Source organism: Sciurus vulgaris (assembly GCF_902686455.1).
Source record: "Sciurus vulgaris genome assembly, chromosome: 5".
NCBI classification, from domain to species: domain Eukaryota; kingdom Metazoa; phylum Chordata; class Mammalia; order Rodentia; family Sciuridae; genus Sciurus; species Sciurus vulgaris.
Genome location: NC_136465.1, coordinates 174,493,633 through 174,508,715, shown reverse-complemented (window position 1 = coordinate 174,508,715; position 15,083 = coordinate 174,493,633). Strand labels below are relative to the sequence as shown.

Here is a 15,083-nt window from a genome sequence, read left to right as displayed (position 1 = left end):
GTTGGGATATTGCGCTGGCTCACCGCGGTTCTGCCCAGGCGCGGGCGCCCGTAGAGCCCTGAGTCAGGGGCCCAGATTCCAGGCCCAGCTCCGGGATGATCAGCCCTATAATTTGGGCTAGTCAGAAACTTCCCTGAGCCTCAATTTACCCACCTGTCAGTCAAAATTAATGACAACATATTACCAGACCCTAGGGATACGAGGCTGAAGATGACCGTCCTTGCCCTCAAAGGTTCTGGATCTAACGAGGGAAAGAGAAAGCTGGAATGAGTTTGCACAGGGTGTACCCAGGTGGGCACCCAGGGGAGTCGGGGTTTGTGGAAGACTTCTTGGAGGAGGTGAAGCCAATATGGAAAAGGAAAGGATGTGGTAGAGAAAAATGGAAGGGCGTTTTGTGCAGAGAGGGCAGTAGGGGTGAGAAGGCAGAGATGAGACTGCAGGACCCCAGAGTTCTGGGCTAGGCTGAAGCAGAGAAGATTGCAGATAGGGATTTCTACTTAAGGCGGTGGAGCAGTCTGTAGCCTTGGAAGCCTGCAAGGAACTGAAGGGAAGGTAATGGTGAGACACTGGGGAACGTTGAACGTGCTGCCAGCCAACGTGAATCCCTGTGGCAGCTGTGTGGCAAGGAGGGGGACAAGGGAGAGGCCTCACAGGAGCAGAGGAATGGAGAAGAGGGGATAGACATAATGGTCAGGTACTGTTATGGTTTGGATATGAGGTATGCCCCAAAAGCTCCTGCATTAATGCAGGAAAGTTAGGAGGTGAAATGATTAGATTATGAGAGCTGAAACCTAATCAGTCCATCCTAGTTTGAATGGACTGCCTGGGTGTTAACTGTAGTCAGGTGCGGCATGGCTGGAGGCGGAGGGTCACCGGAGGATAGCCTGGAAAAATTCATCTTCCCTGTGGCCTCTTCCCCCATTTCCCTCCCTCCCTCCCCCTGGCCACCCTGAGCAGAGCACCTTCCCTCTGCTAGGCCCTTCCACCGTGATGTTCTGCTTCACTTGGGCCCAGAGCAATGGAACTTGGCTGACCTTGGACTCAACCTCTCAAACAGGAGCCCCCAATAAACTTTTTCTCCTCTAAGTTGTTCTTTCCAGGTATTTTGGTCACAGCCATGCAAAGCTGACTAATAAGTACTGTGAAGGTAAATCAACAAGATTGGAAATAGGCTGGATGGGACAGAGGAGAAAGAAAGATGAGGAAAAGGAGGATACCCAGGTTTCTCATCAGGGGACAGAGGTGTATGGTGCCTGCAGCTGAGAGAGAGGGGGATCATGGAGGGCAGGAGGAAAGTGCTGCCTCTGGACATGCCCAGGAGATGTCCTGGTAGAGGGAGTTGAGCAGGCCTCTGATTGACCACATCTGCATTTCAGGAGAGCTGGACTGCAGATGAAGGGACAACTGAGGTTGTGCAGAGAAGAATAAAGACCAGAACTTGGGGGAGGTCCCCAGACACAGTATGCAGGGTCAGACGAGAAAGAGGTTGACAAGCCAAGGACCCAAGTCAGGGTCCTTTTCAAGATTTTTCCTGATCCAGAATCTCTTGAGCCTATGAAATGTAGGGAATGAGGCTGCCCAAAGTAGAATCCTAAGGGTCTGGGTTCCAATCAGCCTGCTGATGGACTGGGGGATGCAACTCAGCAATTAGCCTAGCATGCAGGAAGCCCCACATTCGAATCCCAGCACAAACACAAACAAAAACAAAAACAAGAAAAACCCTACCAACTAGCTTACTGCCACAACCAATCAACTTTGGTGGGACTTTAAGCATGCCAACAGTCTCTCAGATTTTCATGGAACTTCCAACCCTTGTGTTGACTTCCACACAAATCTCCAACGGGGCTGGGGACATAACTAGCATGCATGAAAACCTGGGTAGCATATCCAGCCCCAACTTATCTTTCTAGACTAAAGGGCTGTGAGATGAGGTGCAAAGAAAGAAACTTCCAGGTAAGGCAATTTTTTAAACAACAGATATCTTCCCGAAAGGCTGAGTGTGAATAGATTTAGAAGGTCTCAAGCAAGGTCATTATCTCACATGCAGGGAAGTGTTGCAGTGACAACTACTGTAGGCAGATTGCCAGTTACTGAAGTGCTAGTCTATATTTCCATGCAGTGGTTTGCTTTTAATAAAAACTAGACTTAGTTATTGATGGCCTGAGTATTCTGGCTCTTTGGGGAACAAAGAAATAACCATGGGAGAGGCTCACTGAAGGACTCAGCCTCATGGCTCCTTCACAAGTTACCCTACAAACCTTCCTTCTGATGGCTTGCCTCAGCCTGACCTCTGGCAGGTGGGGACCCAACTCAAGATACACCCCGTCTTCAGCCCCTTGATCCCTGTTTCTTTTCCCCCTGATCAATCCTGACTCTCAAGTCCTCCTTCCCTTTCCTAACCTATCTAAGCATGATCCATCTCCAGTCTCATATACCTCTCCCCCCCTCCAGCAGCCCCTAACAGGATACCTGCACTTACCTCTGAATTCTCTGGCCAGGTCCAGAGTGACCGGCTTTATGGCTTGGTCTGTGACAGTATCCATTGTGGTATGGTCCTGGGCTGCTTCCATGCTTCTGCTTGGCATTAGTGGGTAGGTAGCAATGTCTGGCTTGGCCTCACCAGTGGCTGGTTCTGGGGCAAGCAGCACAACTGAACCTGTGGCTGTGCCCAGATTGCTTGTGTCCAAAGTAGAAAAATCCATAGTTGTGCCCAGCTTGGCTCTATTTGCTCTAACCAAAGCCATGGCTGTGTCTGGCCAGGGTGTGCCCAGCTTGACTGGATCTGGTCTTGCCAAAACCATGGCTGGGTCCCCTGTGGTCTTACCTGGCTTGGCTTTGTCTGCGGTAACCATGACTTTGCCCAGCTTGTCTGGATCTGTAGTTATCAAATCCATGTCTTTGCCTGGCTTCATTGTATCTGTGGTAGATAAGCCTGTGACTGTGTCCAACTTGGTATCCCGAGCAGGAAACTCTGTGCCTGTGTCCAGTCTGGAGGTGTTTGTTGTGACCAAAGTGGTAGCCAAGCTAGGTCTGTCAGTGGCCATTGTGGCTAAACGTCTAGCTATGTCTGGCCTTGTTGTGCCCACAGCAGCCAAATTCATAGCAGGGGTGGCCCTTTGGAGTATCCTGGGTCTGGGAATACCCCTGGACCGGGACTTGCCTTTTCCTGCAGAGGCTCGGATGTGGCCTTGACCCACCAGCCCTGGCCCCACAAAGCTTGATGAACTCTGGGTTAGCCGGGGTTGGAAAGGTAAGGCCAGGTACGAACTCACCAAAGGCTTCTCCACGGTGGGCATCCTGCTGGGTTTGGTCAGACCTGGGTTGCCTGGACCCTCAGAATGGACTCTGCCCTCTGGCACTATAGTCACGGGTGGTGAGCTTTGAGCAGACAGCCTTCCTCCTCTGTGGGTGGCAGCCTCCCTGCCCAGGGTGGTCAACTCTTCCCAGTGAGAAAGTGGGGGGTCCAGGGGTCTTGCCTGGCTCTTGCGATGGATCGTTAAGGAGATAGAGCTCAGTTTTCTGGGCACAAGGCTCTTGGCAGGGAGGGGGCTCAGGACAGCTCCCGGGGCAATGCCAGTATCCTTTGGGGGCACACTTAAAGTCCTGGCTCTAAGGCCCAGTCTGCTGGAGGTTTGTGGGATATGGCTTTGGGGAAAAGTATCCAAATGGACAGTCTTTCTGACAACAGGGAGGAGGGGGGATACCCCTCCAGGAAGCCTTGAGGGGTGGGGATGGTGCCCCAGCATGTGGCTGCGGGAAAAGGAGCTTCCAGGGCCTGAGGCTCCATGTGGCTGCATCTCTGGAGGAGCAGGTGCAAAGTTGTGGTCCATCAGCTTCCCCTGGGGCAATCATGGAGAGAAGGGCCCGGTGGGGCTGAGGTGCTCAGGCCTGGAGGTCTCAGCCCTCCTGCTCCTGAGCAGCAGCTGGCACTGCCCTTCTGAAGGGACCTCATTTTGGTGACCATCCAGTCCTTAGTGGAGTACACACATGTCTCTTTACCATCACACACCTCACACAAACTAGCCAGGCACCACATAGGACAGCCAATGGACACACTGTCCCCATGTGAGAGAACACAGGGGTGGGGGACACCTCTCCCTCCCTCTGCCTGGGCCTGGCTGGCCCCCTCTCTATGGACAGCTCCATGGAGGTCATGTGCACATTCAGGGACCCTGGAGGAGGACAGTGGCTTCTGAGGTCCTATCTGCCTCTTTCTTCTAGAAGGAGCCAAAGGGCTCCAGGTTCCTAACCCCAGAAGGCAAAATAAGAGTTCAGACATCCAAGCCGGAGGTCCAAAGGACCAGGTGGCTTGAGAACAGGGTCTGGACCTGGGGCTTCCACCCCAAACCAGGAAAGAGTTCTGGGCTGGCCTGGTGTGGAGACAGAATCAGAGATGGAGCTAGAGAGGCCCTGGAGAAGGTAGGACTTGGGAAGTGGAGAGGTAATGAGTGTTCACAGGAGCCACGCCCCATGAGCAAGCTCTAGCCTACACCTGCGGAGACTGCCATCCCAGGACTGCACTGGGGGAATGGGGAGCGCTCTCAGGAGGTGAGCATTAGGCATGCCCCCAGTGTCTGTCAACAGAGTGAGGTGGGGCCTGGCACCAGGCAGTTTCCACAGACACCCAAAGGTGGAAAGTATGGGCTCTCTCTGAAAAGCCAAGGTGGGGCTCCTAAGCTGTACCTTGGGGTGAAGGGAGACAAGTCTGTGGGTAAACCAGGATCCAGGCTAGGCTACAAAGATGCTCAGGCCTGGAAGATCAGAACTGCTGGTAAGAATGGTCACTTAGGGGCAGGGTGACAGAGGATAAGAGGGGAACAGAAGGAGCCACATGGGGACACAAATGATAACCTCTGTGGGCTGTGGAGGTGTCTGGGAGGGGGGCTGGAGAAAGCTCCCTGGAGGGAGCGGGTAGGGAGAGAAAGATGTTGAAGATGATGCTCGGGTTGCTGCCTGGTGGTCAGGGCAGATGGAGCTGCCCTTGGGTCCCCACATGGATGTCTGGTGCCCACTCTGGGATCCATATAACTCATCCTTTGGGACAAAGTTGTTTCTGATGCTTTCAACACTGCAGACTTGACCTGCTGCATGGGAGGCAGGGACAGGGATACTGGGAAGGGTTGGTTTCAGATGTAAGAGCTGGTGGGGGAGGGGAGCAGTGAGAGCCAGCTCTCTCTGGTCTGAAACAAGGACAGGGGAGACAAGGCAGTAGAGGGGTCCTCATCTTGCCTTGAAGTGGTGTCCCAGCCCCTTATCTCTCTCCAGCCACATATTTGTATCCAAGACTGTCCTCCCCACATGCACATCCCTGAAGCCTGCCCACTTATGCACAACCACATGCGTCTGGGCGCACTGTGTTCACTTTCACGTAACCGCAGATATCTACCCTTGGCCTGCACAGCCACACACAGAGAGCTGGTCAGGGCTTGTGAGATCTGTTTGTTCTTACATCATCAGGTCCCCATCCCCTCACTGAGCCAGTTCCCCGCTTGGTCCTGTTCCTCCCATCTCATCCCCCATGGTACAAATACCCACCTACCTTGATCAGGAGATAATACAGGCTGTAGGTTCCTGACCCGAGGAGCTGGGGCAAGTGGAGGTCCTCACCTCCTCTGTACCCAGAAGCTGGCCATGGTGGCCTCCTTCCTCTGGTCCCCTTCTGGGCTCACTCGGCCTCCAGGCCACAACCCCAGCCTAGGGCCCAGCTCTCTCCTGACCTGTCCCTCCAGCTACATCTGGCAGCTGGTCTGGACTCTGGGGCAGGGAGGGGCTGGCTCCTCAGGAGTGGGTGTCAGTGAATGGCTGCTCTGAGCCTCTGGAATCCTAAAGGGTCATGGGAGGCTCACAACAGCCTGGCCGGGCTGCCCTGAACTCAAGGCCACCTGGGAGGTGGGGGGCGTCCTGCTGGCTACCCTCCTCAAACGTGCTCTGTCGCCCACAGACCGGCCCCTGGAGAGGTGTCTCCAATAAGAACAGGATACTCCAAAGAGAGTGTCATTCTGGTTATCCCCATGCCCACTTCACCCTTACCGAGCTCTGTGACCCTCAGGACCCCTTGCCCACACACCTGGGGTCTTTTCTCAAGGAAGCTGGAATTCCTGGTCTGTCTCCTGCAACAACTACTCCCTAAGCCCCAGCTCACTCCAGCGGGACCCTCTACGCAGACCCTGAGAATGAGATGGCCCAGACCCCAGGCCTGGCCTGGAGGAGACCCACGAAGCCACCCATCCTGGCTCTGGCAATGCAGATTTTCAGCAGACCCTGGCTGTTGGGCTGGGTGTCCTCTTCTACGTTCCTGGGTTACCTCTATCTATGAGCAATGCTATAATAATGGTGATAAGAGTTTCCATTTACTGGGCACATACTCCAGGGGTGTGTAAACAGATCCTTATAGCTGCCACGTGACAGGGACATCAACATCCTCCGAGCACTCACCCTGCACCAGGAACTAAGCTAAGCACCCTCCTGGCATCTTTTTAAATCTTCACCTTGCCACCTGCTTTTTGCCAATAAAAAGACACTGCAGCCCACATAACACAGATCCCTGCGTGCCACTCTTTGGCGAGTGAGCCTCTGGACCATGCTGGCCAGTAGAACTTTCTGTGATAATGGAAATGTTCTATACCTGTACGGCCCGATGCAATGGCCACTCGTGGCTCCTGAGCACTTAAAATGTAGCTATGGTGACCAAGGAACTGGATCTTTTATTTCATTTTAATCTGTGGCTCCTATATTGGACACACAGTTCTGGATTTTATTCTTCTCTTGGTCCCAAAGCCTGGCAAGAATTGACCTCAGTAAGTTTCTGTAGAATGAATAAATGATGAAGCGGTTGAATGGCAAATGTGTGGGCCCAGGACCCTCCCCTCTTCTTAACCATTGTCTCCCCTTCAAGCTTTGGGTTTTCAGACTTGTCTGTACTCTGGTTACCAGGGCAACTGGCTAGAAGTCCCAGGGGAGGGGGAGGGGAGTTGTCTGGAGTTCTTCCCCCTCCCTCCTTTCTTTAAGGCTGAGGGAGAACGAGGTGGCTGGTGGGAGGAGAGAGCACAGTTCTGCCTGGATGGATTGGGGGTGGGGGCTCTATGGGGCCCACCCCCACTGGATGGCATTACTTCTGGGAGATAAAGCAGCCCTGGGCTGAAGTCAGTGGGCCTGGGTTCTCTTTCCACTTTGGCCAACGACTCACTGTGTGACTCTTATCAGAGCCCCCGCCCTCCTGGACTTCAGCTACCTTTTCAAATAAGACCAGTTGCCCTCATGTGTTCTCTTCTAGTTTAAAGATCCAGATTTCCTCCTCCTTGTGCCTGGAGAGCAAGGCCCAGGTCTCCTCCATCTCTGCCTTCCTCCTGTCCATCTGCCCCTGTGCTCCCTCCTTCCAGCACCTTGGAGAACACTGCTTGCCAGGTAATCACAGGCCTGGGTCCAGCTGCCCTCTAGTGGCCCAAAGTGATAATGACCTCCTTGCATTTCTACACCTCCTTCATCCCTCTCTCCCACTGAAGAAAAGACTGACTCAAGGCTGGAAAGTGCCCTCAGAGGACTGAGATCTCCATTCAAGCACAACATCATTGTGGTGGCCTCCCAGACAAGGGACAAAAGCCCTGCCTTGGGGGGGGGGGGGTCTCACCCCTGGGTTCCTTACAGCTATGTGATTTTGAACAGTCACTTCATCTATCTGAGCTTGTTTCCTGTCTGTAAGGTGGGGGTTGGATCAGGCAGAATGGGGTAAGTTATGCTGCAGTAACAAACCATTCCAAAATCCCAGTGGATTTTAGTGCCAAAGGCTGTTTCTTGTTCATGCCTCCTGTCTACCATACTTTGGGTCAGCTATGGCTCTGCTCCATTTCATCTTCACTTGAAGACCCAGGACGATGGAGCAATGGCCCTCCAGAGCATTTCTGGTCATCCTGGCAGAAGGAAGGAGAGAGTGGGAATTGCTGACCAGCTAGTAAATGCTTTGACTTCTACTTACAACTCATTGGCCAGATGGCCCCACACATCACACGGAGGCAGGGTGGAATCAGTCTACCATGTGCTAAGAGCTGAGCAGCAGAAATACTTGGTGAACATGCTGAACACCCGCTCACAGGTTGCTGTAAAAATGAAATGAGAATTGATGGCCCAACCCCCGAAAACCACCAAGCCTCTCGCCTTGTACTGCTAGTGTGCATTTGAGCCATGAAAATGGTTGCCTCTGGGACTCAGGGTGAAGCTCAGTGGTAGAGCATGAGTTTAGTATGTGAGGCCTTGGGTTCAATCCCTCCCAAAAATGATTACTGTGAAATTTCAATTTCCTTGTTTATTTTCCTCCTATGCTGTCCTTTGACTTCCACATCAGTTGCAGCTGTTCAGAACCACAGAAAGAGAGAGGGACATGGACTTGCCATCATTTACAGATTGAATTGGTAGCTGGACATCTAGATCTTCAGCCTCCAAATTCTGAGACCCCCACCACCACCTTATGGGCAGAGAGAGAGAGAGGCTCTGTCTACCCAGACCCCTCTGGAAGAACTGTTGACTGGGCTCTCAGAGCCTGCAGCCTCTGCCCTTCTCCTAAATCTGGCCCCAAGCCCTTCCCACTCAGCTGGAGTGGGAAACTGCGGAGGTGAAACAATGAGAAGCCTGTGCCTCCCAGTCAGAATCCGAACATTGCAACCATTCCCACACGGACCCTGAACATTCCCGCCTCCTGTCCTCCTGATCTGGGTGAAGCCCAGACACACCCGCCCTTCCTTACCCTGACAGCTCCCAGGATTCTGCAAAACTTCCCAAAGTATTTTAAAAACTCGCACACAGTCTGACCCCCTGAAACCTCTAAGCCACTCTAAAATCGTGACCTCTAAGCAGACGGGCAACCCCGGGCAAGACTTCCAAAGAGTCTGGCCCCGTTCATCCAACAAACAAGCCTTCAAGGGGACCCTGCCAAGTGCCAGGCAGGCCACAGACAGGATGAGAAGATGCAGTGACTGCTTCTCGCTGACATGTGAACAAAATCCCACACAAGACTAGGGCCGTAATGGGGGAAGCCGGTAGCGGGTCAAGGAAGACTTTCTGTAAGAGGTGACAACTGCAAGTTCCCAGGTGTCCCCTTGATTCTAAGCCTGACTTGGAGAGTCACTTTCTGACACCCCCCCACCCCCACTGCTTACTCACTGGCATTCTGAGCTTTAACCACAGGACACCACTCATGGTTCCTCAAAAGGTCAGGCTCTCCCTAGTCCCCATGACTGGCAGTCGCGGCCTCCTCTTCCTCTACAAGGAAAACTGATATGCAGCCTTCAGATGGGTAACCACCTCCTCTGAGAAGCCTTTCTAACAACCCGGTCACGGAGTGAGGCCCTTCCCCAGCTGTTTTGGCTTCTTACACATATTTCAGTGACAGTTTATGCAAGTTCGCCCTCCAGTGTGTGAGCTCTTTGGATTTGGGGACTACATCTTTACCTTTATGTTCTTGGAGCCTGGTGGGAGGGGTGGAGCAGGTACTTGACCTGCCTCTGTGGAGATTAAGAGGAGAGCTATGTGATAGACACATTTACAGGGTGTCTCCCATCCCAAAATCTCCTCTGACATTTGCCATCACCCAGTGAGGCGGGGCAGGAGGGATAGGAATGTAAATAGGTGTCTACGGAGAACCTGAGAAGCACTATATCCGCCCTGGTGGGGAACCTATATCGACTGGAATCAGCTGCAATTTCAGTGCCAGGCGTACAGAAATGTGTGGCGAGTTCAAGAAACACGACCAAGGATGATCAATTTAATTGTCTTATAGGATTTACTCTCGTTGGGCCCTGGACTCAAGTTGCTCCCAGTCCAGTCTCTGGCAGTCCTGCCTCCATGGGCACTGGCCCCTTTCCTTCGCCTCTACCACCTGGATCAAACAACCCTTCCCACCCCCCTGGAAAATGCAAAAGATACAGCCAGATGTGGTTTTTGTTTGTTTTGATAGTAGGTATTGAACCCAGGGCACTTCACCACTGTGCTATATCCTCAGTCCTTTTTATTTTGAGACTGAGTCTTGCTAAGTTGCTGAAGTTCTTGATGGGTTGCTAAGGCTGGCATGGAACCTGAGATCCTCCTGCCTCAGACTCCAGAGTCGCTGAGATTTCAGGTGTGTGCCACTGTGCCTGGCAGCTGTGATGTTCTTAATATCCCACCTGAGACATTTATTTTTAGTACTTGGCAGCAGAAAAATTGTCCCTCAGAAAGAGTCAATCTCTCCCTTCTATCATATCACAAGAATAAGGTGACCTTGTAGTGTTTCCCTTTTCCTTCTGGCTGTCAGGAAGCTCAGAGACAACAGCATTCTAGTAGAAGTCAGCATTATAGAAAACAGCTGTTCCTCAACTTATGATGGGGTTGCATCCCAATAAACCTGTAATAAATTGAAAACATTCTAAGTTGAAAATGAATTTAACAGCCCTAACCTACCAAACATCATAGCAACATAGCACACTGTAGATCTTCAGTCATTCTTGTGATTACAGGGCTGACTGGAAGCTGCAGTTCATTGCCACTGCACAGCACTGGAAGAGTAGCATGCCATATATATTGCTAGCCTGGAAAAGATCAAAATTCAAAACTTAAAGAATGGATTCCAGATGGACATGGTGGTGCATGCCTGTAATCCCAGCGGCTTGGGAGGCTGAGGCAGGAGGATTGCTTGCTCAAAGCCAGCCTCAGCAACTTAGTGAGACCCTAAGCAACTCAGTAAGACCCTGTCTCTAATAAAATATTTTAAAAGGCTGGGGATGTGGCTCAGTGGTTAAGTGTTCTTGGGTTCAATCCCCGGTACACTCCCCCTAAAAAAGAATGGATACTATTCAATATGTATTGCTTTCACATCACCATAAAGTTGGTAATTATAAATTGAACCATCTTAAATAGGGCACCATTTGTATGTCCTTCTCACATACATGGGCAAGAGTTCATCACCTGAAACCTTTTTGGGTCTTTTATGAGTACTGCAGGTGAAAAAAACATTTATGTAATAAAGTCTGGGAAGAAGACTAGGAAGGGATCCAGATTTGAGAGCAGAAGGCTGGGTGAATCCCTTACCCTCTTTCTTGGCAGCCTGGGGTGGGAGGCTCTGCTGCACCCCTTGGTAGCACCCAGGAGTAGCTCTCCTGTGGGGACTGGCCATGTCAAGGCCTCTGGCAAGGTCATCGTCAACACCCTCCCTGCCACAGTGGGAAGCTTTTTACCATGAACGTTCACACTTCAGACCCAGCACGGCTAGAATTTCTATTTTTAAAGAGCAGTCAGAAAAATAGGTTTTAATGCCAAGTCTCCTGACTTGCAAATGTTGACAATCAATTTGCATTTTTTCAAAACATCCCAGGACAAACCAAACTTGGCTACAGGCCAGATGGAGCCTGAGGCCCTCCATAACTCATCCAGTCCAGCCCAGTCCGGGTCTATTCTGTGTGGCCGAGCTGGGAGAGGGAAGAGGTTTGCATCATGTTTTGGAATCTGTCTTCTCCCCACAAATATCTCAAGACATCTGTATTGTCCTGAGATGACTCAAGCCCAGGTCATGTTGACAGGTCCAGGTAGCCCTGGCCCAAGCTGGATCACACACATAGGATCACTCTGCCACACTCACGTGTGTGGCTTAAAGTGGGCGTTTGACCTAGGATGAGCCAATGAACCACTCTCCTGAGATGGTTGCACTTGAGGCAAAGCCAGGGACAGGTAACTCTCTCCAGTGACCAGAGCCATAAATAGAAAGCTTGGCAGCAGCTGGTTGCTGTTTTCCATGATGGCAGTATGAGGGGGTGGCTAATGTGAGATGCACAGAGCAGGAATAAAAAGTGGTAAGAGGAGGAATCCTGAGCACGGATTCCTTCCTACAGGAAGCACACCTGTAATCCCAGTGGCTCGCGAGGCCGAGGCAGGAGGGTCTCAGGTTCCAGGCCAGTCTTAGCAACTTAGCGAGGCCCTAAGCCACTTAGGGAGACCCTATCTCAAAATAAAAATAAAGAGGGCTGGGGATGTGGCCCAGTAGTAAAGTCCCTCTAGGTTCAATCCCCAGTACAAACAAACACACACACACACACACACACACACACACACACACACACACAAAGAAAGAAAAAAAAGAAAAAAAAAAAGAAAGAACCCTATAGTGTCTATGGGGCTGGTTCTAGTTGTCCTGAGTCCCTGAAACTTTCTTGTGCTAAAAATTAGAACACCCCATGTCCTCATCCTCAAGATAACATCTCCTTCTTGGCCAATCTAGGTGAGCCAGATTTCTGTCCCTTGCAATCATCATTCCTAACTAAAGCATGTGGTTTCTGCTGGTGTCTCTTCCAGTCATGCCTCTGACCACAGCTGGGGAAGAGTTTTCTTATAAATAGGGGCAGCACTGTACTTTATACCCTTGGTCACTTAGGTTAGCATCAAAAGAAAAATGTGACAGTGTAGGTCAGTGGCAGAGTTTTGTCTAACATACTGAAGGCTCTGGATTCAGTATTGCAAATATATATTTATATATATTAGAAAGGATAGGAGAAAGGAAAGGAGGGATTCTCTCAAGGGAGAGTACTCTCAGAGAGAAGAGGGATACACATCCCTCCTGCCCTCCAGTTTTGTTGGGGCGTCTCAGGGAAGTATCCAGGGAGTCCAGCCCAGGTCCACTTCTTAACTTTTGACTGCCAGCAGGATCGCTTCAGACTCCCAACCCCATCGCTGGCCTTCCCTATGGAGGGCAGGCATGTTACAGGTCCAAGGCAGCTCAGGCTCACTTTGGCCCTAGCTGTCTGGTTCCAATTGGAACTTGTTCTTACTGATGCTATGGTTAGGGGGCTTGCTTCTAATTATCATATCTCTCTGGGTTCTGGAATATGATCTGTGTAAAGGTCACAAAGCCCCACCTCAGGTGACTTGTGTTCTTATCAGCAGGAGGAGCTTTTCAGACCTGCATTTCTCCTGCAGATAACAGGTTATTTGCTGAGCAACACAGTATATCCTATTGACCCAAGCCAGGCAGGACTGCAGGTAAATTTCTTTATAAAAGAAAGTGTGGGGGTGTCAGTACAGTAGGCCCTGTTTATAGAATTATCCTGTTAACTTCTTGTTCCCAGCACTCACATCTGTATGTTACTTATCAGGAAGAAAAAAGACTTGTGAAACATCATCACCCTATGTGCATGTATGATTGCATGAATGTTGTGACTCTACATCGTGTACAACCAGAGAAATGAAAAGTTGCCCTCCATTTGTGTACAATGAATCAAAAGGCATTCTGTTGTTGTGTACGACTAAATAGAACAAACAATAAAAAGTAAAGAAAGGTCTTCCTCATTCTCAGTTACTTAAAGATTCTATTGCATTTCTTCTTATCCTTTCGTGGTTTAATGTTTAATGTTCAAAACTTTGTTTGAATCTTATATTTAAACCTTTTTTGAAAGGTTAAAAAAAAAAAAAAGAGAGAGAGACTTGTGAAACCAGAACTTCAAATGGAAGAATTTTGCTCCTGGGGAAAAGGAGTCCACAGTACAGCAGGGCCTGACACAGTAAGAGAAACCGCGGCAGCGCAGAAGTAGCTACCCAATGAGCGGTGCTGCCCCCAGTCTTGTGGGGTGATTGGAAAGGCGCCAGAAGGGCCCTACCCTCCCTCGGGTCCTCAGAGAACCCACTCTGCCCACCTACTTCCGTCACATCCTGCCTGTCCTGCAGCCCGTACTCAGATTCTCACCCAACACTCAGCCCAGACTCAGACTCATGCTCACCAAACTGCAGGGATTCCTGTTCACACACCCACACCCCCAGACATCCAGTCTCAAACCCAGGTGGCAGTAACCCCCTGGGTGACCCTAGATGGTTGCTTCTCCTCGCCAAGCTTGTTCTCTCCTCTGTAATAGGACACCTCAGTATCCCCTCCCCTTCCTTAGTAGCAGTCACTACCTGAATCCCCCTCCAGGCCACATGCAGTGCATCTTACTCCATCCCTAGCTCCAGGGGTGGAAACAAGCACTGACTGACCAGAGAACCCCATCTCCTGAGCGCGTGCGTGCTGGGGGCCAATGGGAGTCAATCCCCTGAGCTTTCCCACCACTAAGAGATTAGCCATCCTGAAATCAAGGCATTGGAGGGCTGTGGAAACCTGGGACTGTCAGGGTTACAAGACTGAGAAATGAACCTATGCAAAGGAAGGCAGGACTGAGGTAATGACAGACAAAGATGGAGAGATGGAACACACTGGTGACATCCTCAAGCCCTTGACTCCAGCCCATTTCCCTGTGCCCTCAGGCAAATCCCCACTAAAATAAACTAGTAGCTGTCTCCATTATTGTCCCACTTTAAAGGAGGTGGACTTTGTAATTGAATACAGTCACCAAACTAAAAGCTGTATTTCCCAGGTTTCTTTGCAGCCAGGGTAGCCATGCAACTAAGTATTAACCAGTGGGGAAGAAATGAGTACAGTCAACAGAGGGTCCCTCAAGGGCAGGGGCGCCCCTCCCTCCTTCCCTCCATCCTGCTGCTCAGGATGCAGACAAACCAGCTTAGATCATGCCAACCAGGCAACATTCCAAGCATGGTAAAAAAAACAAGGGGAGCCGCTGGGGTCCCCAAACACTGGATGAAAACGGCCACCAAACCAGTTCTGAACAAACTCCTTGTGAATTGTAGCATCCATACAAATAAAATTCTCTTTGGTTTTAAGGCCTGATGTTTTACATCTTGGTGCCTGAATTTTATTCTGACTGGTACACTACCCCCGGGGGTTCCAGTTAACATTTTCTTATTGCTCTGATCGAAGGGCAAGTGCTATTAGTTTCTAGTGGGTGGAGACCCTGGATGCTCAACATCCTACAATGCACACGACAGCCAGCCCCTCACATCCAAGAATATCAATAATATTGGCATAATAATAATAATAATGTCAATAATAATCAATAATATTTTGGACCTTATCCAAAATATCAATAATGCTTCCAATGAGAAGCCCTGCTCAAACTTTACTGGGGTTTGGTGTTCCCAACCCTAAAATGGAAACTACTGAGCTATCATTTTTTTTTCACAAGGACCCAATGAGACATGATCCTTACTTCCAAGAAAGGACAGCCCTGCAAAGTTAGTCA

At 50.5% G+C, this 15,083-nt stretch overlaps 1 protein-coding gene across 1 annotated transcript; it reads right to left on the bottom strand.

Annotated features, from left to right (window-relative positions):
• Positions 1 to 19: 19 nt before the first annotated feature.
• On the bottom strand, positions 20 to 3,830 carry LOC306661144 (uncharacterized protein; the record flags this gene model as incomplete). The annotated part of the gene is made up of 3 exons (XM_079139930.1): positions 20 to 105; positions 2,480 to 2,632; positions 2,825 to 3,830. The coding sequence occupies 3 exons, from the start codon at positions 3,828 to 3,830 to the stop codon at positions 20 to 22; spliced, it is 1,245 nt and encodes a 414-aa protein (XP_078996056.1).
• Positions 3,831 to 15,083: the final 11,253 nt, after the last annotated feature.